This window comes from Sorex araneus, chromosome 5 (genome assembly GCF_027595985.1).
Source record: "Sorex araneus isolate mSorAra2 chromosome 5, mSorAra2.pri, whole genome shotgun sequence".
Classification (NCBI taxonomy): domain Eukaryota; kingdom Metazoa; phylum Chordata; class Mammalia; order Eulipotyphla; family Soricidae; genus Sorex; species Sorex araneus.
In genome coordinates this window covers 75307540-75333424 of record NC_073306.1, presented here as the reverse complement: position 1 = coordinate 75333424, position 25885 = coordinate 75307540, and the positions used below count along the sequence as shown (strand labels likewise).

The following is a 25885-nucleotide window of genomic DNA, read 5'->3' as shown; positions in this document are numbered from 1 at the left end:
CTGTATAATAACACCCAACAGTGCTCCAGTGCTGTTTCTGGCTGTGTGCAGTGACCAATGGCAGTGTTCAGAGGACCATATGCAGTGCCAAGGATTGAATCAGGGTCTGCAGGATCCAAGACCAGTGTTTTAACCAAGCCCCCTGCTATCTCTTAGATCCCGTATAATTATAACCTCCATTTATAATATGTTCATGTTATAATAATACTTGTAAAAATTACCAGTAATTTATTATTAAAATTTTCCACTTATGGGCCGGAGATACAGTACAGTAAGTTTGGGTTCTTGTCTTGCATGCAGCTAACCCAGATTCAGATTTGATACCCAGCACTCCATATGGTCCCCTGAGCACTGCCAAGAATAAGCCCTGAGCATCACAGGGTGTGGCAAAAAAAAAAATTTTAAAAAACTGTCTTTCACAGCTCAAGGGAGCAAAAGGCCAGGTGGAATAAGTAGTCTGCATGGTGCAAAAGTCAATTCTTTGAAATCTGACCATTAGCTAAAAGGGAAGACTCGTCTTTGCACCTTGTAGTTTAGTTACTGATATTGCTAAAAGACTTAGCTCCTACTTTGTTGAATCATGCCTCTCAGTCCTTAGATTAGACGTGTAGTTTTTAGTGTCCCCTCTGAATGTGTCTAAGTAGCTCTAATTTAACTAAGAGTGCATAGTTATCAACTTGCTTGTGAGATGACAGCTGGGTTCATTGACACGGGCATCTAGATGGACAGAGAAAATGTCATTTTGCTAAAATACTCAGTGGTTTTCAATCTTTGTATGCCTGTGGCCAGGCCCTGTCAGAGCCCCAGTCCTTGTATACTCCAGTACTTAGGTAGAACATTGGTTATCTACCTTAGACTTGTGAATCAGCTGTGGTCCTGGACCAATGGTGGGAAATCACTGCCTTGGACTGAAGCCGAAATACACCAGGTAGGATGTTTCCCTTGCATGCAGCCAGTGTGGGTCCTTAGAGCCCACCAGGAGTGATTCTCAGTGCAGAACTAGGAATGATCCCTGAGTACCACCAGGTGTGGCCCAAAACAAACAAACAAAAAAAGAAAGAAAAAACAGCCTTAAGTGAGATCTTTGAAGAATAGTTTTTCTGTTAGGGATTTGGGGGTTTTTGTGCCTGTGTATCATCTTAATTAGGTGTCAGATAATCTGTGGCCTTGAAAGCTTGACACTCAAGGAAAAGACTCAGGAGTTCTCTATAAATAACTGTATAAAGCCATGAATACTGGATAAAGCCACAGTCACATGTGTAGATTTAGAGTGAGAAAGTCTAAAATATGTTTGTGACGGGAAGAGAGAGAAAATAGAAATGGGAGAAGCAGCAACAGGTAGAGATGCTTAGAAGAGGGAGAGCTATGCAAAGAGAAATAGAGCAGAACAATTTTTGAATGTCTTTGCTTTTAGTGAATGTTGGCAGCCTCAGTCTAATCAGAGACCAGACTAGGGCTACAGGAGAGAGTACAGGGGTTAAGGCAAATGATTTGCATGCAGCTGCTGAGCCCTAGCTGTGGTCGACCAGCACCCCTGCAGGGCCCAAGTGTAGCACCCTCAGGTCCTTAATGGAGACTCCAGGAAGGTCCTCCTGAGCACTGCTTAGGAGACACACACCCAAAAAAAGAAAGTAATGAGAACATAGTAATAATTATGAAGTGACAGAAAGTAAAGAGAAGGGGCTGGAGCCATAGTACAGCAGGTAAAGCATTTGCCTTGCACGCGGCTGACCCGGGTTCGATTCCCAACATCCCACTTGGTCCCCGAGCACAGCCAGGAGTAATTCCTGAGTGCAGAGCCAAGAATGACCCCTGTGCATTGCCAGGTGTGACCCAAAAGCAAAAAAAAAAAAAAGAAGAAGAATAGAGAAAAATTTAAATGACTGCAATTGAATATTCCAAGGAGTTGCATTACTGATGAACTAGAATACCTAGAGAGGTGGCAGAAGATGGAATCACATGCCTGCTGGATAAAATAGGCTTTAGACAGATGACATACACCACACTCATTTAGATGTTAGAGAAGAACTAACACTTAGCAAACACTTGTTTCTGTTCTGATGGACTTATTTGCATAAATCATCTTCATCTCTGTTACATTCAGTGTGGGAAGCTTTACTCCTTGCTTTGTCATGGAAATGGAAGCTTAGGGAGGTTATTTTGCCTGAAAGCTTGGGAGGTGGAGAGGTTACATATCTTAAGTAGTTAAGTTAGTACCCTAAACCCCCAAAGTTTGATTTCTGCTGTGCTTTTTCTTTCCACCACATTATCCCCTTCCTCATGCGTTCCTTGCTGGATATGAATGTAGAGTCTGTGGACTGTGATAGGAACCTGAAGTTAATGTTACTTGCTGTACTATCTCTTTTCCCCAAAAATGACAGATTCTTAACTTTTCTTTAAAGTGAAAGTGTCTGGGAGGATCAATAATTCATAATAAGGTTATAGAGTTTTTAAAATAAGAATTTGTGTCTAGGACCAGAGGTAAGGCATTTTCCTTGTATGCAGCTGACCTGGGTTTGATTCCTGGCACCGCACATGTTCCCCTGAACATTACCAGGAGTGATCCCCAATTGCAGAGCCAGGAGTAAGCCCTGAGCACCGGCCAGTTGTGGCCCAAAAACAGAAAGGGAAAAAAAAAATGCCTCAATGGAACATTTCAGAAACTCTTCTCCAATGTGTTTGATTTTGACAATTCTAGTTTCTCCTGATTTGAAAGCTTTTTAACATAAGAATGGAATTAAGTGTAATTTCTCCCCTTTGATTTTCAGGTGCCTGCCTTTGGAGCTGAGTTGTCATCGGTGGCATGCCGAGAGTTGGGATACTCCAGCAACCTGCTCTGTAGCTCCTGTGATCTTCTGGGACAATTCAACCTGCTTCAGTTGGATCCTGACTGTAGAAGCTGCTGTCAAGAAGAAGCACAATTTGAAAGTAAAAAGGTATTGTTTCCTGGCATATGTCTTTATGTCCAGCAGCTGGTCATTGATGATTTAGCAGCTGGTCATTGATGATTTACTTGAAATGAGGTGAAATATTAAATTGTTTAACGAGGCCAGAGAGGTAACTCTGGATCAAGTGCATGCTTTGCCTGCAGAAGGCCCTGGTTCAGGCCCTGGCACCTCTTGGTCCCCTTTGCAGCTGTGCAGCACAGAGCAGAATGTAGCCCTGCGATGTTAATAGATAGCACTGCACTATTGCACTGTCATCCCATTGCTCATCGATTTGCTTGAGCGGGCACCAGTAACATCTCCATTGTGAGACTTGTTACTGTTTTTGGTATATTGAATATGCTACGGGTAGCTTGCCAGGCTCTGCTATGCAGGTGGGATACTATCGGTAGCTTAGCCAGACTCTCCGAGAGGTATGGAAGAATCGAACCTGGGTTGGCCGAGTGCAAGGCAAATGCCCTACCGCTGTGCTATCGCTTCAGTCCTGTTAATAGATAAGCCCCCCCCCCCAAAAAAAAAGAAAACCAAAAGTTAATACATAGTAAACAGTAAAGAAGCCTCTAGTTTTTCAGAAGCTCGACTTCTTGGCTAGTAATAGAGCAATTAAAGCAAAAAGGAAAGAAGAAAAAGGAGTTGCATACCCGCAATCATGGCTACCAGGAAAGAGTTATGTTAGAGTTGGAGAGTCACTGTAGGGTGCTTTTAATTCTCTCCAGTATTATTAACTCCTGCCATGTGAAGCCAAAGGACAAGTAATGAATGCTTTTATCTGTTTGTAATCAAAGTCCAGTCTTTAAGGAAATTTGAAATGAGAGCCAAGTGCTGCACACATAATTACAGACAATAAATTCCATCTATTAATTTACATACCTGTTACTAAGACTTTCAAACATTTAACATCACCTTCAATACCTGGAAATGACCAAAATTAGGTAGGTTCAATTATGCAATAAACTATTCACTCTGTTTTCAGATTAATAGTGAACTTTTAAAATTTTTCTTTTTATTAAAACCCTTTGATTTTTTTAAATTATAAGCCTTACTGAAAACATATTATCCACATACAGCTAATTTAATGAGATTCCCATGTTGTACTGAGAAAAAAATAACATAGCATCTTTTAACTGTGTCCTTTTAATATTCTCTCATTTGTACATGCTGAATTATGGCTTGTAAAGCTCTCAGCAATTATATCTTCATTTTATTGGTAGTATTTTTTTCTAACATATTTAGAGCTCTGAAAAAGAGAAATAAGTAAACAGACTTAAAAATACTAGATTCAGGTGCTGGGGAAATAATTCAAAGGGCTAGAGCACAGGCTTTGTATTCAGTGATCATATATTTGATCCCTAGTACCACATGATCACTGCCAGGGAGCAAATGCCTTAGCACCAAGCCAGATGTGACCCCTGGGTACCACCATATGTGGCTCCAAAACTAAAAATTAACATGTTAGATTTATCCACTATTTAATATTAGCCATTTGTGTTCTCATTGTCACAAAATGTACTGTCAAAGTCTTCTATTTTAAACTCATAGATTCACACATACCAAGAATACATTTTATTGTTTAGAAGATTTCTATGATATATTAATCTCCATTGCATGTAATTGAAGCCTAACGTCTTTTAAATTTGATTTTAAGTAGAATTAAGATTTAGAATGTAGGGTGTACCCATTTGATCTCTTTTCCCTGAACTTACAGGTATGTCTTGGCTACTTATTTTTCCTTTAATAAACCTTACCCCCAACTGGGTGTTAACTTCCTTCGTTTGCCTCTTCTACCTTTTTAAAATAAATGTTTTGTTTTGCTTTTTTAATTAGAATTTAGTTACTATGACCTTTTCTTTTATTAATTTGGTTTGATCTTTGATGAGATAATCAGAAATTTTGGAGGCTGGGGCTGGAGAGATAGTACAGCAGGTAAGGCACTGGCCTTGCATGCAGCCAACCCCGGCATCACACGTGGTCTCCTGAGCACCACCAGGAATAATTCCTGAGTGTAGAGCTAGGAGTAATTCCTGAGCATTGCCGGATGTGGCCCAAACTCCCCCGCCTAACACCCAAAATAATTTCCCGTGGCCAGAGAGATAGTTAGGCGGATAAGGCCTTGCGTGTGGCAGACTTGGACTTATCCCGCCAGTATTCCATGTGGTCCCCGCAGCACGACCAGGAGTGGTTCCTCCGTGCCGAGCCAAGAGCAACCCCCAAGCATCACTGGGTATAGCCCAAAAATAAAACCAGAAACTGCTGGAAAAATTTGTGTGAGTACTTTTTTATCATTGAGCTACTATGTTATGGTCCCATACTCCTACTGAACCAATAATTATTATTCCTTAGACAGCAGGCTTATAAGAATTAAATAGCAAGATAGCAAGAGTTGTATTATAAGAAAGTTTTTTGCTTTTTTCCTAGTGAGGCTCAGGGGTTCATAGGTATCGAACCCAGGTTAGCTGTGTGCAAGGCAAATTCCCTACCTGCTGTATTATTGCTCCCACCCCTATGATGAAGTCTTAATTATACACACATACACGCATCTTTGTGACCAGTGGCAAAATAATTGAGAGGTTGGCCTTCTGCTGTTCCTGAACTGTAAACCACATGTATATAAAAGCAATGTTAACTTCTTTTCCTTTTTCGGGAACCCTTTGTCCTACTCCAATTTTGTGTTATAGTTTTAGCAGAATCAAATTTGGATTCCTACTTCTTCAGTTAATTTTGTTGTTGAATTTTTCATTATTTTCATTATTTTTTCTTTAATTGAAAAATAAAAGAATTTCACTTAATTGATCTGTGTGTGGTATCTTGATACCTATTACCAGTTTTTGTGCAATAATAATAGCAGACAAGTTGCGAGTTAACATTTGCAATTAATAAGGTAAAGATGATTATTATATCCAACTATATTTTTGTATTTCCACTGTTGGATTTTTTTTTTAATTTGGGAGGGGGTTATTTTGTTCTTTTAATTCCCTGTCTCTCACCTCTAAGATGTACCTGCTTCTAATGAAGCCTTCTCAATCACGCTGTTCTACAATATCAGTGAATGATTTCCTTAATCCTAGTGGAACCAAAACATAGTGAAATTACATAGAAATATTATTGGGAATATAAAAGCAGGGCATATTGGACAAGCTTGCATTTAGATGCAAGCCACATTCAAGTGTGAAAGTAATACTTGATTCAATCTGTCTCATTTATACTACTGATGCATGACCACAGGTAGCAGTATGTGTAGCGTTTTCTCCTATCTCAGCTGTGGCTTAGGCTTTATTTTGAAATTAAAATTCTAGCTAATAAATTAATAAAGTAAACACCTAGTATCACAGTCACAGTCATCCCGTTGCTCATCGATTTGCTCGAGCAGGCACCAATAACGTTTCATTGTGAGACTTATTGTTACTGTTTTTGGCATATCGAATACACCACAGGTAGCTTGCCAGGCTCTGCCATGCAGGCGCGATACTCTTAGTAGGTAGCCGGGCTCTCCGAGAGGAGCAGAGGAATCGAGCATGGGTAGGCCACATGCAAGGTGAACACCCTGCCACTGTGCTATCGCTCCAGCCAAAAACATCTAGTATATATGTACATATATGTATATGCTAGTGCCTTGTATCAAATACATTAAAATTACTTAGAGATGACCATATGTATATGTGAATAACTGTGAATATATTCTTTGTAGAAGAGGAAAATCATAGCTTACATAAAAACATTTTTGCCACATAATAAAAATGTTGTTGCCAGGACTTCATTTTGGTTCTTGCATGCTCCATATAAATGAAATCTGTTTTTTGTTTGTTTGTTTAGGAATGCTTATTCCTGATGTAATAGGCTGCAATTAGCCGGTGATAGCAGAGGCATCAATTTTGCTTTTAAAATAAAAACGGGCCGGAGCACTTGAGGCAGTTTTCCTTGCATATGGCTGACCTGGATTCTGTCCTGCTGGTCATCCCGATCAGGAGTGATCCCTGAGCACCAGAGCTAGGAATAAGCCCTGAGCCCCCCTGGGTATAGCCCAAACCAAAAAGTAAAAATAGAAGGGGCCAGAGAGATAACATTGGAAGTAAGGCACTTGTCTTGCATGCAGCTCAGATCGTAGTTTGAAATCCCTGGCACCACAGTGGTCCCTGAGCTATCAAATTAATCGCAATCATTTCTCGCTTTCCTGTTGACACTTCTGCTTATTTACGTATTAATCTAATACAAGTTTCAACGGTTTAAGAAAATTCTGCAGAAGATCTCAAATGATATTTTTTAAGTTACAGATTGAGAAGACATCTGTTTGAACTTTGGAATATCTGGGTCTCATTCACATGTATAAGTCTAGGTTGCAGCTCATCTAGTTGTACACATATTAGTTTTGGAAAACAGCAGCACAGGTATTTAATGAAGGGCTTTTATTTTCACTGAAAAATCTGTTTCAAATAATATTATAAAAACTTAATGCAATAATGACTGTAGTACACTAGTCACAAACAAGTGGCCCTAACTTGTACCTAAAATAAATTTTTAAGAGTATAGTTAGATATTATATAACTATTAATATTAGTTATTATAGTTTGGTTCCCATGCTTCGGTATTATAGTTCTGGTCCCATGCATAAGCATTAGTGGTGGGATTAGTGATGATGCAACATTGTATGTCTAAAAATTAGTATGGGCACAATTGCAGATCACATTGTCTAAATAAAAACATATTTTAAAAGGAGGAAAAAGAATATATTTTAATTCCTTCCACCTTAGCTAGCATGACTTTGTCAACTTAGTATGTGTGGCTTCATGTGTGTCTTCATGTTTTCATACATTCTGAGCCAGCGAGAGACAGAGATAATATTAACATGAATGGTTATTTAGAACTTCATCCCCTTCCTCTGTTTTTGAAAGAACTGAATTTTTATCCCAGAATTTAGAGTAGCGAATTACTGCAGGATTTTTTCATTTTGTTGTGATTATTACATTGGCTCAGCTGTGCTAGCCTGTTTTACTTATATTTACTGTTAATCCTTACATCAACTCTAGATACTGTTGTCTCTGTTTAGCAAAGGAGAAAACTGGATATAGTCTGCCCAGAGTTCTCGGCAGTTAGTGGTAGAATCTGGCTTCATCTTGGCTGTTGTACTCCACAGCCCCATGTGTTTAATCCTTCATACTTTCTTGCCTCTTGTCTCAAAATGTTAATAGGAAAACTATCGCAAAATTACAGTAAGAAGTTGAAGTATATATAAATAAAACATCAGACTTACTTTCTGAAGGTTGTCCTCTTTGGATTATAGATAATAATTTTAACACCAATTCCATTACTAGTTGTTATTTGAAGTTAATAAGTCTGTTACTCAATTTACCACAGATTTTTATAGTTTCTGTGAGTTTTGGGTTTTTTTTCTCTCTCTTTGGGTCTCACTGGTGATGCACAGGGGTTAGTCACCCGGCAATGCTCAGGGGACTATATGGGATTCTGGGAATTGAACCCGGGTCAGCTGCATGCAAGGCAAACGCCCTACCTGCTGTACTATAACTCCAGCCCCAAGTTGGTATTTTTTAAAGAATATATTAACAAATCAATGAACAAGAGGACGACAGTGCTACAGTGCAAGCTCCCCGTGGCATATTCATATGCCAGAACCAGTAACAATGATGGGATCTCATTCCCCTGACCCTGAAAGAGCCTCCAATGCAGCACTGTTAGGAAGGACAAGTAAAGAGAGGCTTCTCAAATCTCAGGGCTAGGACGAATGGAGACATTACTGAGACCGCTCGAGAAAATTGATGATCAACGGGATGATGATGATGATGATGATGATGATGATATTAACAGGGACAAGAGAAATAGTTCAGGTGTTTGCCTTGCATGTGGTTGTTCCAGTTTAATCCCTGACACCTCATATCCTCCCCCAAGCAATTCCAGAAGTTACTCCTGGGCAGCACCAGGTAGGGCCCAAAAACAAGAAAGAGAAAAAAAGAATAGTTAAATTTCACTTTATTGAAACACAAACAAGCAAATTTTAAATAAGTCACATGAGATTTCTTAATTCTGGTAAAAGAACATCAAAACGTTATTTTCAATTTAGATGGAAATTCTTTAGCCAGTTTCAGAGTAATTTGAAGTCAATTTGAGCAGTGTTATTCAGGGTGGTGGCAAATTTTAGGCTTCAGCCTAGGCCTATCAGAAGCAGAATGCTACTAGTGTGTGAAACACAGAAGGATGAAATGGAGGTTAAGCTAACTGTGCGTGAAATTGTAGTCACTAAAGAAATTTCACAGTGGCTTAAAATAACTTCCCTTGTGTGGTTTGTCTACAGCATCAATATATGTATGAGCTGATTTCTTCAAAGGAAACAAATATAAATGTCTTCAACAGATTATTCTAATTGTGACAACATACACCAAGAAGCTTGTTTTTTTTTAAAGATCTGAATGGCAGCAGTTCAAGTTCATTATAAAAATCACCAAGACAGGGCACAGGAGATACAGTACTTCAGGTAGGGTGCTAGCCTTGCATGTGGGCAGCTGACCCAATTTTGATCCCCAGCACTCCACTTGGTCCCCTGAGCACCATGCTGGGTGGGACAAATATTAAATAAAACCATGCCAACTTGCCCTTGGCATGGGTGAGTACTATATTATCATTTCCCACTTACCTCCCCAATTCCCATATTAGTATGATAAACTGATATTCGGTGTTACAGTAGTTAACAGCTATACTAACACAAAGAATTGAATTCTCTTTAGACATTAGTTTTAGTTGTTTTTTGTTTTTGTTTTTTCTTTTTGTTTGTTTGGGGGCCTGCGCCACGCTCTGCTGTTCTCAGAAGTTACTCCCAGTTCTGCTCACCCCAGTTCTTGGGCTCAAACCTGTGTTTGCTACATGCAAGGCAAGCGCCTTAACCTCTGGACTGCCTCTCCGGCCCTGAAATCAGTTTTTATTACACCATCGTGCTCAGTTTTTGAAGCTATTTAAAGTTTAGGTTTTCCAACATATTTTGGGCTGCATTTTAATTTTTTAATGGGAAAATAGGTTTATTTTTCAAACACTTAGGAATGAAAAGGCGTTGAGAATTTCACTACTGAGCACTACTTTATAGCTTACCTTTTTCTAAAACAATTTTATGAAAGCACAACTTATTATTGAAGGCCTTGTTTTATATCTATTTAGTAAGCTTTTAGAGTAAGCTAAAATTAAAAGTAAGTAAAATAACTTTGGGTAATTTTGTTTGATTAGGGTATTTGACCTCAAAAAATGTAGTGACATTGTCTTGAGTTGTCTTTGGGGGAGATTTATTTTGGGGTTCGGTTATTATGATTATTGGAGGGGGGGTGTGGCTGCTTCTGCGCAACTTATAGTTCAGTGCAAGGACCTGAGGATTCAGCTTGGGCCTTGTGTTATCAGGAATTACCTAGCCCGCCCCAGTTGTGTGCAGGGACCTCAGTGCCATACCTGCCATCCTCTGGGAACCTTGTGGAGCCAAAGATGGAACCAGAATGAACCAGTGGGCTGCGGTGCAAGGCATGTACCTAAGCCCGGTTCTAGCTCTCCAAGGCTCCTCTTAAGTTACTGTTCATCGTGTGAGGATTCCTCAGTATAAGTGAAATTGAATGTTGATATTACTCCCAATTGGTGACCTTTCATTTTCATGCTAGTTGAAGAATGCATGGGGGATATCTATGGGTATAATTTGGTTTAGAGTGAAAATCTTACTACAGCTCAGTCTTGCTAATGGAAGTATTTGTTTTACCTATATAAAGAGATTGTATTCCTCATAGTATTGAAAGAAGTACTGTTATTTTCCTTTCCTATTTCATCCTTGGAATCACTAATTCAGACTGTGCTGATTTCATTTCATTTCATACATGTTGATGGGAGTTTTGTTAGCAGAATAGTGATTATATCTTTATGGAAATGTTTCCCCAGCATTTTCTTACCTTTCTTTTTATTTCATTTTGGGGTGGCGGAGGCCACACACTTAGTGGTGTTGGGGATCTCACTCTGTGTGTGGATGGGGATGAGGGTGTCCTTGTCCCTGCAGTACTCCAGGGACCTTGAGGTGCCAGGAGAGGATTCGGCCTCCGGAATGCCCAGCTTTGCATGCACTCGGCCCACTGAGCCCTCTCCAGGCTCTTTCCTTTCTTTAGCTCCTAATTTAATTTAAATAGATGTTACGTGCCTGTTTATAATTTCCTCTCAAGACAGATACTATCATGACAAGAAGGAATAGGAGTCACCTAGTTGTGTACCTCCCTTCTGTCTTTTACTCACACATAATTGTTGCAGTATTTCTGCTTTAGTTGATCCTTACGTGCTTTAACTTTTGGAATTAATTTGCTCAGGCTATCACACAGTGGCAAAAGCATCGTTTTGAAGTTTTGTCTCTTTAATAACTGAGTGTAACTCATAGTAGTGCTTCACGTTCCTGGCTGATTACAGTCACTTGTGGAGCTTTAAACATTGTGATAATTTAAATACTGATGCCAGATCGTACCCCTGATGTTCTCATTTAACTGGTTTGTGGGTGCCAGGTATCAGTGATTTTCCAAATAGGTAGTTCAGATATATGGTCCAAATAAAAAACAATGATCTGTGGTCATTTGAAACCTTGAGAAATTTCAGAGTAGCCATTCTGATCACAGGGACAATGAAAGATATCTGTTAACCTTGAGGCATTTATCAGCTCAGAGTTTTTATTCACTGGGACTGCTGAAGACAGTAAAAGCATCTCAGCTTTTACTGAGTATTTATTTTTGAGCCACCAGCAAAAATAAGTGCTCACTGTTGGAAAGTAACAATATTTCTGCCCTGGATCAGATTTACAGATTTGCTGTTGAGGTGATGCAACACTTTTTTCAATTCAGGGAACCGTTACATAACTCACAACTATAGCTTTGTTCAGTGTTACAAATTAGCTTATTTTGGAATCTTTAACTAACTAGCTGATAAACAGCATAAATCATTTTAAATTTTTTATCTTGTTAATCTGAGCCATTTTGTAGCAATATCATTAGATTTTATCACTATTGATAATTTTCCTCTTCACTTTTTTGTGGAAGCATCTAAACATAATCAACATTTTATAACTCGGAGTCAGTCAGGTGATTATGAGAAATTTTTATTATATTCCTGTATTGTTTGTTAGGGGAGTCTTTCTGTAGTTACATGAGCGTATTTCTTAAAATAGTAGTTAAATACACTAAGTGTACAGAATCCAAAATTGAGGCATGTACAAATAATAATCTTAGTAATGCTTTTTATTATGTTTGGAAGCCAGCACTGGCCGTGCTTAGAAGTTATTCGTGGTTCTGCAATTAGGAGTCATTCTAAGGGAACCATGGGGTGTGGAGATCAAACCCAAGTTGACCTCGTGCAAGACAAGCACCCTACTCTCTCCCACCTCTAGTCTTAGTAATACTTCGAGAGGAATATATTTAAGATGGGCGGAAATCAACCACAAAACTTTAGGAATAATCAAAATTAATTTTTTAAGAATGAGAGCTAGTATGTCTTTTTCAATGAATGAGTATATTAGTATGCACAGCAGTTTCAAATAAGGTAAATTGGGCCAGTGAGCTAGCTCAAGTGACTTAAATATATGCTTTACCAGTGGAAGCCCCAGGTTTAGTTCCCAGCACCCATGGGACACCAGTGATTATGATCCCCCAAAATAGTTCAGTTAGGGATAGGGCTGAAGTAGGACCTATTTATTCCCTCCAGAAGTACCCTGTCATAAGTAATATGAGGAAAGATGGACAGACATCAAAGGGGGAAGAGCATCAGGGAGAGGGAGGGATGTGATATGTGATTTTGTCTTATCACTTTCATAGTTTATTTCTTTTATTTTTTTAATGAATCCTCGTGAGATAAGTTACTGACTTACAAACTTCCATGATTACTTTCCTGTCATACAATGATCTAGTACCCATCCCTCCACCAGTGCCAATTGGTGTTTACCACAGATATCTGAAGGTTATTGATTTATACCTGTGTGTTAGTTTTGAAAAAAGTAAAAATACTGATCCGGGGATGATGTGATGTTTGAGGTGTCGAGAGCACTTACCTTGCATGTGTGAAGTCCCAAGTTTAACCCCTGGCAAGAAGGGGGCGGGGGGGGGGCAGAGGCAGAGAGGATGTCTGGGGGAATGCTAAGGACAGAGGTCAAGGAATTGCAAATTTTAGATTTTCATTTGAAACTAAGTAAAAAGTTGTGTTTTGTTTTTTGGTTTTTTGTTTTTTTTTTTAATTCAAAACCTGGTTTGGGGTCCACACCAGCAATGTTGCTGGCCCTGCACTAAGGGATCAATCCGGGTGGGGAGTGGGAGACCATATGGGATGCTGAGGGTAGCCATGTGCAAGGCAGACCCCTGCCCTCTGTACTGTCTCTCCGGCCCCCAAGAATTTCTCGTTCTAAATAGCATGTATTTCCTTGCAAGTTAACTTGTGTGGTGCTATGTGTATGGTTACTTTATAAGGCATTTAAATTTTACCACTTTCTGTAATGGCTCTGAATTTATTTACTCATGAAAAACGAATTTTTTCCTAGGAATGCTAAACAGACTATCAACTAGCATCACAGTTAACACTTTTAGAATTTGTCATTAAAATATTCTGCAGCTTTAAGTTAAATTTTTTGTTTACTTTAAGCTAGCACCTAAGTATAGTCCACTTTACCAAGTATTTCAAAGGCTCTTGAAATATTTTTAAGGTGACATGATTTCAAAGAGAGGCATTTAGTTCTGTTAAGTGAAAAATTGGGCCCATTCAGTTCACATATATTGAGCTGCTTTGTTTCCAGTCTGGGGGGAAATTATGATTAATAAGATATTTCCTCTCCACAGTCAACTTAAAGAATATTTGCTGTTCATAGAAGAAGGGCAGGATACTGTGGGAGTTTGCTAAGGGAATTCACTGAGAGTAGAGATAAACAAAACTTTTCCTGGAGGAGAGCGCCACATCTGAGCTGCCTGCTTATGAGAGTACGTCCGTAATATGTTAAATGAATCCATTGGTATTCTGTGGTACACAGAAGTACTTTCTGTAAGCAGGTAGATTACAGGTATGCTTCCATCCCTAGTCCTTTCACTCTTAGGGTAACCCGTGGGGTCCTAGTTGAGCACGGTCTCTGAGGCTGTTCTTTCTCCAGTAAGAAACAGAATCCTCCACTTACCACAGTGCTCCAGACAGTGGCCACTTTTCATGGGCTATTATAGTAAAAGTGTCATAAAACCGAATAATAGAGGCAGCTCATCATGTAAGGATCTCTGCTTAGAGAGTCAGAGGGATCAAAAATTTGCAAATAAAGGGCCAAAGAGATAGTACAGTTGGCAGGATGCCTGCCTTGCATGCCACCAATCCATTTTCGATCCCCGCATCCCATATAGACCCCTGAGCACCAATGAGTGTAGTCTACACTCCCCCCAAAAAAATAATAATAATAATTGCAAATAAAAGAGAAATAATAACTAAATTTTAATACGATGGAATTTTTGTGGCAAAATATATACTGTGAAATTTATCATGTTAGAGATTCAGTTGTGACGTTAAGTACATTCACCATCATCACGAACGAGCTTCAGAATTTTTCATCTCTTAACACTGGAACCTCCTACTTGCGAAACAATAATTCACATTTCTCCTTCGCCCGGCCCCTGGCAGCTGTCATTTTCTTTTCAGAGCAAATTTGACTAGTGCCTCATCTAAGTAGGGTCATTCAGTGTGCATCCGCTCGTGCCTGCCATATTTCACATAAACCTGTGTCTTTTAGGTTCATCTATGTTTAAGCCAGGAAGGCATCTCAAAGGGCTGGACCACATGATATGCATAGGAAGCACAGAATTTGGTTCCGATGCTACATTGATTCCCACCCCCCACCCCCACCCCCAAGCCAATCTTGCCCTAGCCCTGGAGTACCGCTGGGTATATCTCTCCTCACAAAAAAAAAAAAAAAAGATTCATACATGATACTTTTTAGGATAACATTGGTTTGTCCTTTCTGCCATGCCAAAAGGAGCTTGGGTTTATTGGGTTACTCTCATCACAGTGCTCCCATTCCTCTGTTTATTTGTAACCTCTTTCTTTGTACTCTGCTTTCCCAACTGGTCAATCTTACCTTTATCTCCTTATCAGGCTCTGTTAACTTATAAATATTGCTTTTCTCTTCTCCTTAAGTTCTTTGTATGGTTAATTCAGAGCAATGTCCTTTTTGTATAGACACAGGAAGACAGTTAATTCTGTGCATTTGTAACTTGGGAGTTAATTGACTCCAAATGATATTCATTCCTGGGCATCTGTTCTCTTGACTTAAGCCTCAGTTGCCCCCACTTCCTAGATCCCTGAAAACAGGGTTCCGATGAGGGACTGGATGGACCCGGGGCAAGCTTGAGCTACCCTAGCATCGAAACGGGCCAGGCCAAAGCGCCATAATACTTAAATTTAAATTAAGAGCACGGTCATAGACAAATTCTGTTGTGATCCAAAAAGTAATAACTTGAATAGAAGCTTGCTAGGGTTAAGAAATATTAATCTGGCCTGAGCACTGTAGTCTGAGATCTATATCAAGATGTCCCCAAGAGAGCCACCCTACAAGATTAATGTATTTCTTACTGTGTCCATGCAAAATGATTAATATTAAGAAGTAGAATTAAGATGTTAATTAAGATGTTAATAAAGTTATTGACTAAGGAGAGGAGAAACACCCCTAGGTGGTATTTACCAACATATTTTGATATGTTGATTGTGCTACCCCCAGTGTTGGGAGTTGGTGAGAGACAAGAGAGAGACCAGGGCTATGAGAGGGAGCGTGAAGAGATGAGCAGGAGAGACAGGAGGAGATGGGAACGAGGGGCAGTGTGAGACTAGAAAGCAGAGCTTAGTGAGATTGGGACAGGCGTGTGGGAAGAATGGAATAAACGGCAACAAATCACCAACTGGCCTGGCCCTCCTTTCCTCCTTTGTCCACCCATGGCATTGGCCGTCCCGGTGGGCGAGTGGCCCGAGACCACCAAGCACAGGCAGTGAGAGAGAGCCTCCAGGACTCTCTAGCCACCTGGTCATTACACAATACTGTATGTGTTCAATTTTTTTGTTCTTTGTTTTTTTGTTTTTTTATTTCATCTATTATTGAACAAATGGATTGCTTCTGCCTTTTGACTGTTACAGTGTGTTATCTTTGAATGTATTTGTATAGTGCTTTGAATATTGATATGTAAAGATCATTTTAAGTTCCTGCTTTTAGGTGTACAGTTAGAATTGGAATTTCTGGGTTGCAGTGATTCTTTTTTTTTTTTTCTTAATTGTGGGGTGCAGGGATCAGTGTTTCACACATGCATTCTGCCATGGAACTCTTCCCAGCTCCTCTATTTTTACTATTTTGGGGGGAATGGGGGTATATCTAGTAGTGCTCAGAGTTTACTCCTGGCTCTGCACTCAGGAATCACTCCTGGAACCATGTGAGATTCCAGGGATCGAACCCAGTGTGGCCATATGCAAGAAAAGTGCCCTAGTTGCTGTGCATCTCTCCAGGCCCTACTTTTACTTTTTTAAGTAACTAGCATTCCATTTGCCACAGTAACTCCATTCCTTCCCATTTCCAATGTCAAAACTCTACTCAGTATGCCCATCCGTTTGTTCTCTGGGGTATTTTGAAAATAACCAACCTGATGAGTGGGAAATAGTATTTCATTATGGTTTTGATATGCATTGCCCCCTAATTATTAGTAATGTTGAAAATATTTTCATACATTTATTGGTAATACAACTTTCAATTTTAAGATACGGTGCATTCTCTCCACAACCTGCGATGTGTGCTTTTTCTTCTGCCTCTCACTCATTCTTTTACTGTCACTCTCACACACTCTTACTCTCATCACAGGTGTGGGCTGTATAGATAAGTGGATTCCAGACGCAGCTTGACAACTACCTTAACTGCCTTGTGCTGGTGGGCATTCGTGTCCATGCCACCACGTTGGTACTCATAGCATACTCTACCAACCTTAACCGAGGGTGACATTACCTGGATGGTCCTTTCCTCTTTCTTAGAAAAGTAGAAGCACTGTGTCTTTTTTTTTTCTTTTTAGGTCACACCTGGCAATGCACAGGGGCCGCGTGCAAGGCAAACGCCCTACCCGCTGTGCTATCGCTCCAGCCCCTTCATTTTATCTCTTAAAAAAGCAAACAGGATGGGGAGTGGAGAGATTGTACAGCATGTAATTTGCTGGCCCTGCACATGGACCACATACGGTGCTCCAGAGCCCCACCAGAGTAAATTTTGAGTAGTGTAGGTGTGACGCAAAAGGGGTGGGGGTGGCTGCAATGCGGCTCAGGGGTAAAGTGCATGCCTCACTTGTATGACATCCTCGGCAGTAAAGAAATAGCAGCTTAGACTGGACTGGAGAGAGAGTCCAGCATGGTAATTGACCTTGCATGCAGCCAGCCTAGGTTTGATCCCCAGTGCTACCGGAAATGATCTCTGAGAACAGAGTCAGGAGTAAACCTTGAGCACTGCAGGTGTGATTCTGCCCCAAAACGAAACAAAAAAGAAATAGCCACCAAGTGAATTTTTAAATATTTATGTTTAATATCCAAAAAAACTTTAGAAAGTGTAAGATCTTGTGAAGAACTTCCATGGCATTTTACCTATTCAAGTTAAATTGTCTTTTTTTTTTTTTTTGTCTAAGTTTAAGAATACTTCAGGTAGTAGCATAAGCTCCTTTACCGTTTAATATACATGAGTCTGTTTTTTCCTCTGGTGAACTAGAACTAGATAGTCCTGTCCAGCCTAACATTTGTTTGATTGGTATATCTGCTCAATTACAATGCTTATGTTACAAAATTCTTGTTTATTTTACAAATGTTTAAGTTTATACAATTTTTTTAAATCCTGTTTTTCCTTTATAGCTATACGCAGGAGCTATTCTTGAAGTCTGTGGATGAAAATTGGGAAGGTTCCCTCAAGTCCAAGGTATGTAAAATTACACAGTCAAGTTTAATGCTTTATTCTAGGAGCTGGAGAGATAGTATAGGGGATAAGGCACTTTGCCTTGCACACAGATAACCTGGGTTCCATCCCAAAACCATATGGTCCCACTGACTCCACAAGGAGTAAACCCTTAGCACCACCGGGTGTGGCCCAAAAACTTAAAAAAAAAAAAAAAAGTTATTTGTGGGGAGATGGGGGGGTGGGGGTGAATTTCTCAAATGCTACTTAGAGCCCCAAGAGCCAGTCCCATAATACTTGGTCCAGTGTTGCTCTAACCCAGATAAACTAGGAACTGACAAGTCGGTCCCTGGCAGTGCTGAGGGGGCCTGTATGGTACTGAAGAGTAAGCCCAGAACCTGTAAATGTGCTACTTGTGTTCCCCAGAATGGGCAATACCAGGCCTTCAAGGGGTGCTGGAATGACCCAAGGGTGCACTTGGGGTGGTATATTTGTTTGTTATCTTAAAATAGGTTTACTGAGAGAAGCATTGTGTGGATTTTTTGGGGTATTTTTCCCTCCTAAAAAGTGGGTTATCATCAATTGTTTGAGAACCACTCTGCATTTCAAACACACACAAACACACACACAAAGCGTCATGGGTTGAATGCATAATAAAGACAGATTTGGTCCATGACACCACATGGTCCCCTGAATACAATAGTTTCATTAATTTTTTCCAAAAAGGGCCAGCGAAACAACTCAGAGGACTGAGCACATGCTTTGCATACTGGAGGCGTAGGTTAGGTTCTTGGCACCCACATACGTCACTCAAGCACGGCCAGGAATGACCTCAGCGCAGAGCCAGGACTACTTGCCTCAGTCTCGCTGGGTATGACCCAAACCACCCTCCAAAAGATTTAAATATTGAATAGATTTACTAAGTTTTTTTAATTCATGGTACTCCCACTTTTTGACAAATGAGAATTTGACAAAAAGCCTGTTTTTATTGGTTATATGTCCTTGAGGCATCACACGTTCCTTTCCTGACTTTATCCTCCTGGCCTTAGAACTCATGATCAGTTTAGGCTTATCTTTATTTTTATACCTCAAATCTTTCTAGATACGCTTAATTATTTAAGTCACCCTTCTCTGAATTTTTTAAGCGTTCTTAAATTGTCTTTTTGGGAGGACCCAAATGACTCTTAATCTTCCACTGTAGGTGATGTATGTTTTCTTATTTTAGAAATGCTCTTAGATTTCCATTAACTTTCACTGAGCATAGCTGAATATTCTCCTTTTGTTTGGGTTATTGTTACTGTTCTCTTTTTTTTGTTTGTTTTTACTATTTCTGGGTTTGAGATGACATTTTATTCAGAATGTTTTCTGATTCATATGTGATTATTGCAAAACAGGAAAACATTTTATTATCATTCCATGTAATTCTGTATAACGATTCATAAGTCTTAACTGTACCTACCATCAGTCCTTACAATCAAACCTTAAAACTAGTAAGCAGACTCCATTCTGGAGTTCCCCCTTGAAACCACTCTGGGTGCATAACCTCATTTTTCATTTCCAGCATTCCATTTGGGGTGATTCATGGCCTTCTTTGTAAAGGCCATGAACTTCCTTTACTTTATGGCCTTTCTTTTCTCCCTCCTCCCCCTACTCCCTCTTTCTTTGCTTCAGAATCCCATTCTCCTTAGAATTAGTATCCTCCCTGAATAAGACTATTTTGCTTCAAAAAAACTCCAGTAGAGTACCTGTGATGTGATCAAAGGTATATCATTAACCGAGTTATTTTGTCCTTTTTTAAAAAATTTTGTGCTTTTGAAAATGACAGTTCAAAGATTTTCTTTAACATGAAGGCATATTCTTCTTGTTATCTCTTCATACCTACCTTTAACCTCTTTTTGGAACAAGGAAGAGGACAATTTTGTTTATTTTCCGATTCTCTATAATTCACTCTGAACAGCATCTGAATTAAATAGATGAACAAAGCAGTGCTCCACTCCTAGGGGCTGCACGGATGATGTTGTAAGACTCCTGAGGGAAACGAAAATGCTTCATCTTTTTTCAGTTTTATCTGTATTTTAGCTCCCTTTGAAGTGTTATTTACAGAACTATCTTTATAACAGATAAATAATGAAAGTGGCATAAGAATATTTTCTAGAAATATAATGGCTAAATTAATTTGGGGGGGTGCCACACCCGGCAGTGCTCAGGGGTTATTCCTGGCTCTGTACTCGGCTTTTGGGAAGCTGTACGGATGATGGAGATTGAACCCAGGTCAGTGCATGCAGGGCAAGTACCATACGCACTGTACTCTTTTTCTAGCTCCTGAATTAATTTTATTAATTAATTTTTATATCAGAAGAAAGTACACTAGAAAGTAAGTTACTATAACGTCTATTGCAAGTGCCTTATATTTCCAGATAAGATATATTTGTTCTGTGTGTGTATTATAAACATATCTATTGAAAGATTAATTTACTGCTTATATGATGTCAGATGATTGTTTGGGATACCTAATCAATACCGCCCTCATTCTAAGTTGACCCATGCTTAGCAGAATGAAGAGAAGATAAGCGATGGAAATGGCATTAATTACTTGTCTGAACATTATTTTTAAATCTGTTCACTTATTCCACCCTGTTAGATATCTATTGCATGAAGTTAAGTAAGCTAGACTCTGTTACAAATACTTATGGGGACTAGAGAAACAGAGGGGTTCAGACGCATGGCTTGCATGCAGTTCGATCTCCTTCACTACATAGGGCCCCCAAGAACTGGCAGGCATGGACCAGAAATTCCCCCTAAAATAGTCATTTTTCCCAGGAAGGTTTTGTATGTTAGAGAACAAACTGCTTATGAATTAGTTTCTATATTACTAAATATATAATTTAAAACATAATTTCTGAAGATTGGATGCATTTGATAGTGTGAGCCTTGTTTTGTTAAACCAGTAGTCTTTTACATATTTAGATTATTTCCTAAGGCCTTCACTCAGTTTACAGTACCTTACAAGTACATGTTCACATTACTGTGTGATTGTTTCATCTGAGTAAAGAAATTTCTAGAAGGACATTTGCAGATTTTAAAGACTATGATGTGTGTTTTAAAACTGTTCGGCTGAATAACCTTTAGACAGGGTGTATTATATTTCTCTGAAAACTAGGCCCCACCAAAATGTCTCTAGCAGAATGAAGAGATTCTGCTCTCAATAATAAATATTCATTTTTTATTGATATAAATATTCATTCATTTATTCTCTCTCAATAATAAATATTCATTTTTTTTTCTCTAAGTAAGGGTACCTCATTATTTTCTTTGGTACCTCTTAGATTAGTAGTGAGATTAGATATATATTTCAGATGTTCATTTGCCATTAATGAGTTTTCACATTACATATTTTTTTATTTTAATGAATCATTGTGAGATATAGTTACAGACTTAAAAACTTGTATGATTACATTTCAGTCATACAATGTTCGAGTACCTGTCCCTCCACCCATGCGATAGGTACTCGAACCTATCGCATCCACCACCAATTTTCCTAGTATCCCTCCCGACACCCCCACCCCTTCCCACACCCCACCCCGTCCCCCTTCTCACACCCACCCCCCTGCCTCTATGGCAAACACATTTCCTCTTTCTCTTTCGTTCTGGGTGTTAAGATTTGCAATACAGGTACTAAGCGGCCATAGTCTACTTTCAGCAAGCATCTCCCATCCCGAGCGAACCCTCCAACCACCATTTACTTAGCAGTCCCTTCTCTATCCCAGCTGCCTTTTCCTCCAGCACATGAGATCGGCTTCCAAGCCATGGAGCAATCCTCCCGGCCCTATCTCTACTATCCTTCGGTCATATTACATATTCTTTAGTCCGTCTCTGCACCTAACATTGTACATTACATTAGAGAAGTTTACCTTAACATTGTACATTAGAGAAGTTTACCTTATATATCATTTTCACCTTTAATTTTGGCTATTTTGCTGTCAAAGTTTATATTTTTGTATAGATATATCTAAAGCATTTCCTCTAGAGTGGTGCTGAAGAAAAGAATTTTGTATTTAAGTTGACTCTATTCAGTACTTTGGTAGTATTATGAACTTCTTCGTGTTGGCCATTATTCTTAATGATTTTTTTTTTTTTACAGCTAAAGTTTTGATTGTTTGACTTTTTTAGCATCTTTCTTTCTTCCCACCAAATGGTAAACCCCTCATACCAGGAGTTTTGTCTTCTATAACTATTGTTTGACTCATTTATAACTAATTTTAGTTACATTAAAAATATTGCTCTATGTGGAATCTATATGTATAAAATAACCTAGATATAAAATATGATATAGGCACCTCATTTTTTTTTGTTTTGTCAGACAGTTGGGTAGTTTTCTCAAGAGTATTTCTTGCATTATTCACAAACCAAATACATAATATCACTCTCTTCACCTTCCTCTTTAATGTGTTATCTTTCCTGTTTTTTGTTTGTTTTCAAATTTATACAGGAGCTAAAGTAACAATATAGTGGGTAGGGCTTTGCCTTGCCTGTGGCTCCCCAGCCCCCCAGGAGTGATCCCTGAGTGCAGAGCCTGGAGTAACCCTTGAATTCTGCTGGGTGTGACCTAAAAAAAATAAAATAAAGCAAAACATACAGATATTTGTGTCTCTCAGCTTTCTAATCTGTTTAATCTATTCTGATATCATTAATAATATAATATTAAAATAATGTATTAATATGGAAGAAGTTCCTCCACATTTTTTTTTTCTTTTTTTTTTTCTTTTTGGGTCACACCCAGCGATGCTCAGGGGTCACTCCCAGCTCTGCACTCAGGAATCACTCCTGGCGGTGCTTGGGGGACCATATAGGATGCTGGGAATCGAACCCGGGTTGACCTCGTGCAAGGCAAACGCCCTACCCACTGTGCCATCACTCCAGCCCCCAGATTTTTTTTTTCATAACTCTCCTCACACTTTCACAGCTTATCCTTTTGTGTGGCCCTCAAAATTCTATTGGAAAGGGCCAAAGAAATAGTACAGTGGTTAAGATGCTTGTCTTGCACGTAACCAAGCCAGGTTCGGTTCTACATATGGTCTTCCCAGCACCATCAGGAGTGACTTCTGAGCATTGAGCCAAGTGTAAGCCCTGAGCACAGCCAGGTGTGGTCAGAAAACAAGATAAAATCCATTTGGGATTTTGATAAGTTTGAAACATCTTAAAATATTTCCCATGAAGACTTTAAGTATATATTTCCATTTATAATTGAATATCTGCAGTCTTATAGAATATAATTTTTATTAGTGTTTTTTATTAAATTCATTTCTTTTTTATTCCTCACTATAATTAGCTTGGTTTTAGAAGTGAATAATTTCATTGTTTTCTTTTTTTCTTAAGCTTTTGTTAGGAGTGATAAACCCAAACTCTTCAGAGGACTACAAATCAAGGTAAGGTGATTTTAATGGTATTTCTAGTATTTTCTTCAGAGCCATTTTAGCTTTGTAGAAAACTTGATCAAAAAAGTACAGTGTTCATGTTTACCCTCCAATTTTTTGGAATAATCTGTATAAAGAATGTGTCATCTGTAAGAAAAAGCTGGGCTTCCCTTTCCTCTTCATTGCATTTGCTTCGAGTATAGTATTAACCAGGAATGTTTAAGGAGATACCAGTTCCTTGTTCTTGGCATTAGAAGGAAAGCTTAAGAGTTTTTCTAGGTTAGCTGTGTACTTCAGTGGTTATTCTTTTTAATAGTTGAGGACGTTCTTTCTGTTCCTAGCTTCCTGAGTTTTTATCATGGGTGGATGTTGGATTTTGTAAAATAACTTTCTGCATCTGTTGACATGATACATCTCCTTATTTAGTCTGTTGACAGTGATCATCAGTACTGATTTTCAGATGTTCATCACCCTTGCATACCTGGAATAAATTCGGATTGGTAGTGTTACATAATTTCTTGCATTGTTGAATTTGATTTGCTAATATTCTTTAAGTGTTTTTTAACTATGTTATTTTTTATTTTTAATAAAATAAGTTTAATAAGAAATTATATCTTTATTTAGGACCTTTATTTTTAAACTTCATAGAATATGCCAAGTTTTAATAACTATATCAGAGCTTATATTCATCTCTAGAGTTCACAATCCTAGGAGACCTAGAAAAATTAAAATGGGGGCTGGTACAGGAGGAAGGGCTCTTGCATTGCATGCAGCTGACCCTGGCACCCAGGTTCAATCCCTGGCATCCCATATGGTCCCCCAAGCCTACCAAGAGTGATCCTGTGTGTAGAGCCATGAGTAAACCCTGAACACAGCTGGGTATGGCCCAAAACCAAAATAATAAATAAGAATGAAAATCTAAGCACTTTTCCTTTGCAGTCACTGCTATATTACTAATGTGATTGTATTTAAGTGAACATTGAAAGTTGATCTCTTGATAAATGAGATCATGTTTGTTATAACACAGTCTCTCAGTTCTCTGGAGAAATATGAACCTAATATGAACCTTCAGACCAACCAAAGTTGGTGTGAAGTTTCAGGAGTATAACCTAATTATAAACCAAGTACCACAAACATCATTAGTTGTCTTAAACTAAAGAAAATTGAAAGTCTACTACAGAATTATCAGTAATTTGTTCATAGGCTTATTTGCACTGCACTGTAATACCATCTTTCTCAGTATTTTAAACTTGCCTCTCATTTGGTTGTAAGCTCCTTTGAGAGTTTGAGACTAAATATTTGTTATATTCAGGAATAAGTTTAAATTCCTATCAGCTGTCTGATACCAACAGGTATTTGTCTATTAAAATCAAGTGTACTTTTTTAAGTTCCCACTTTTTTAAGGCTCTTTTGATGCTGTGTCTAAAAAAAGCTGTAGCACTGTAAATATAATTATGTTGGATTGAATTTATTTGACTATTGGTGGAGACTGAGAATGCTCTTTCCAAGCAAAAGACAATGATGATGTCCTTCTTTTGCAGTATGTTCGTGGTTCAGACCCCGTACTAAAGCTTTTGGACGACAGTGGGAACATCGCGGAAGAGCTCAGCATCCTCAAATGGAATACAGACAGCGTCGAGGAGTTCCTTAGTGAAAAGTTGGAGCGCATTTAAATCTTGCCCTGTCCTTTTGTGCTACCTGATTAGATGAAACACTGCAGCACCTAGACATGTTAGTTTTGCTTCCTTCCATTGGTCACCCTTTCACTTGTCAGGCATTAAACACCTAATTCGAATTTAGGAAACAGACTATGATATCTAAGGAGTTGGCAAGCTTACCAAAAAAAGCATTTTCATAAATTTCCAACCTCTGACATTTGTTGATGCCACTAACAAAATGATTTGTAATCTATTTGTAGTTAATTATGCAGATGACAGTTTGTGCTAATTGGTCCAGTTTTATGAACAACAGATTTTTTTTTTAACCAGGGGGGTTAATAAGGGAGGTGATTACTGTGCCTCGTGCGCTCTGCTTCTTGAAAGTGATGACAGAGAACTACAAACCAACTACGACACACTGAGACTCACAGGCTGCCAACAGATTGCCTGCTCCGCACTCATATTTTTGTATTACCCAGACTTCCTTTCAATAGCAATGTTATGGTCTATAATACTCTGCATAAAATCATTATGGCTTCGTTATTTGGAAACAGAGTTAAGATCTGCAGTAAGAATAATTTGCACAAAGATTCGCATTAATGAAGGCTACACAGGAAACCTTACTAAGGATTTGTGTGGATCTGATAACTAGCAAATTTTTGTGCTTTCCATTCTTATAAAACTGCCAATTTAAAAGCCATCGTTTGTAAGACCAAAGTATAATAAAAAGTTTCAAAAATACCTGGATTTGAAATTCTTCTGATTTACCCTTTCATGTTTGAAACTAAGAAATTCAGTGCTGGGAAGTAGCTCCAAGGCTGAGCACACAGTGGGATGCGACCTTCGAGCACCAAGCCTGGAGTAGCTCCCCAGCATCACTGGGGGTGGCCCCAGAATCTTGCTTAATTAAGATGACAACTGGGGGCTGGAGTGATAGCACAGCTG

General features: G+C 38.9%; 1 protein-coding gene across 1 annotated transcript in view; it reads left to right on the top strand.

Annotated features, from left to right (window-relative positions):
- SELENOF (selenoprotein F) overlaps positions 1-25681 on the top strand; it is a 29976-nt gene extending 4295 nt beyond the window's left edge. Inside the window, exons 2-5 of the mRNA XM_004603305.3 lie at positions 2769-2936; positions 17829-17892; positions 23245-23294; positions 24824-25681. Of these exons, the coding sequence (XP_004603362.3) occupies positions 2769-2936; positions 17829-17892; positions 23245-23294; positions 24824-24955 (414 nt within the window). The 3' untranslated portion in view covers positions 24956-25681. The remainder of the gene's footprint in view (positions 1-2768; positions 2937-17828; positions 17893-23244; positions 23295-24823) is intronic.
- Positions 25682-25885: the final 204 nt, after the last annotated feature.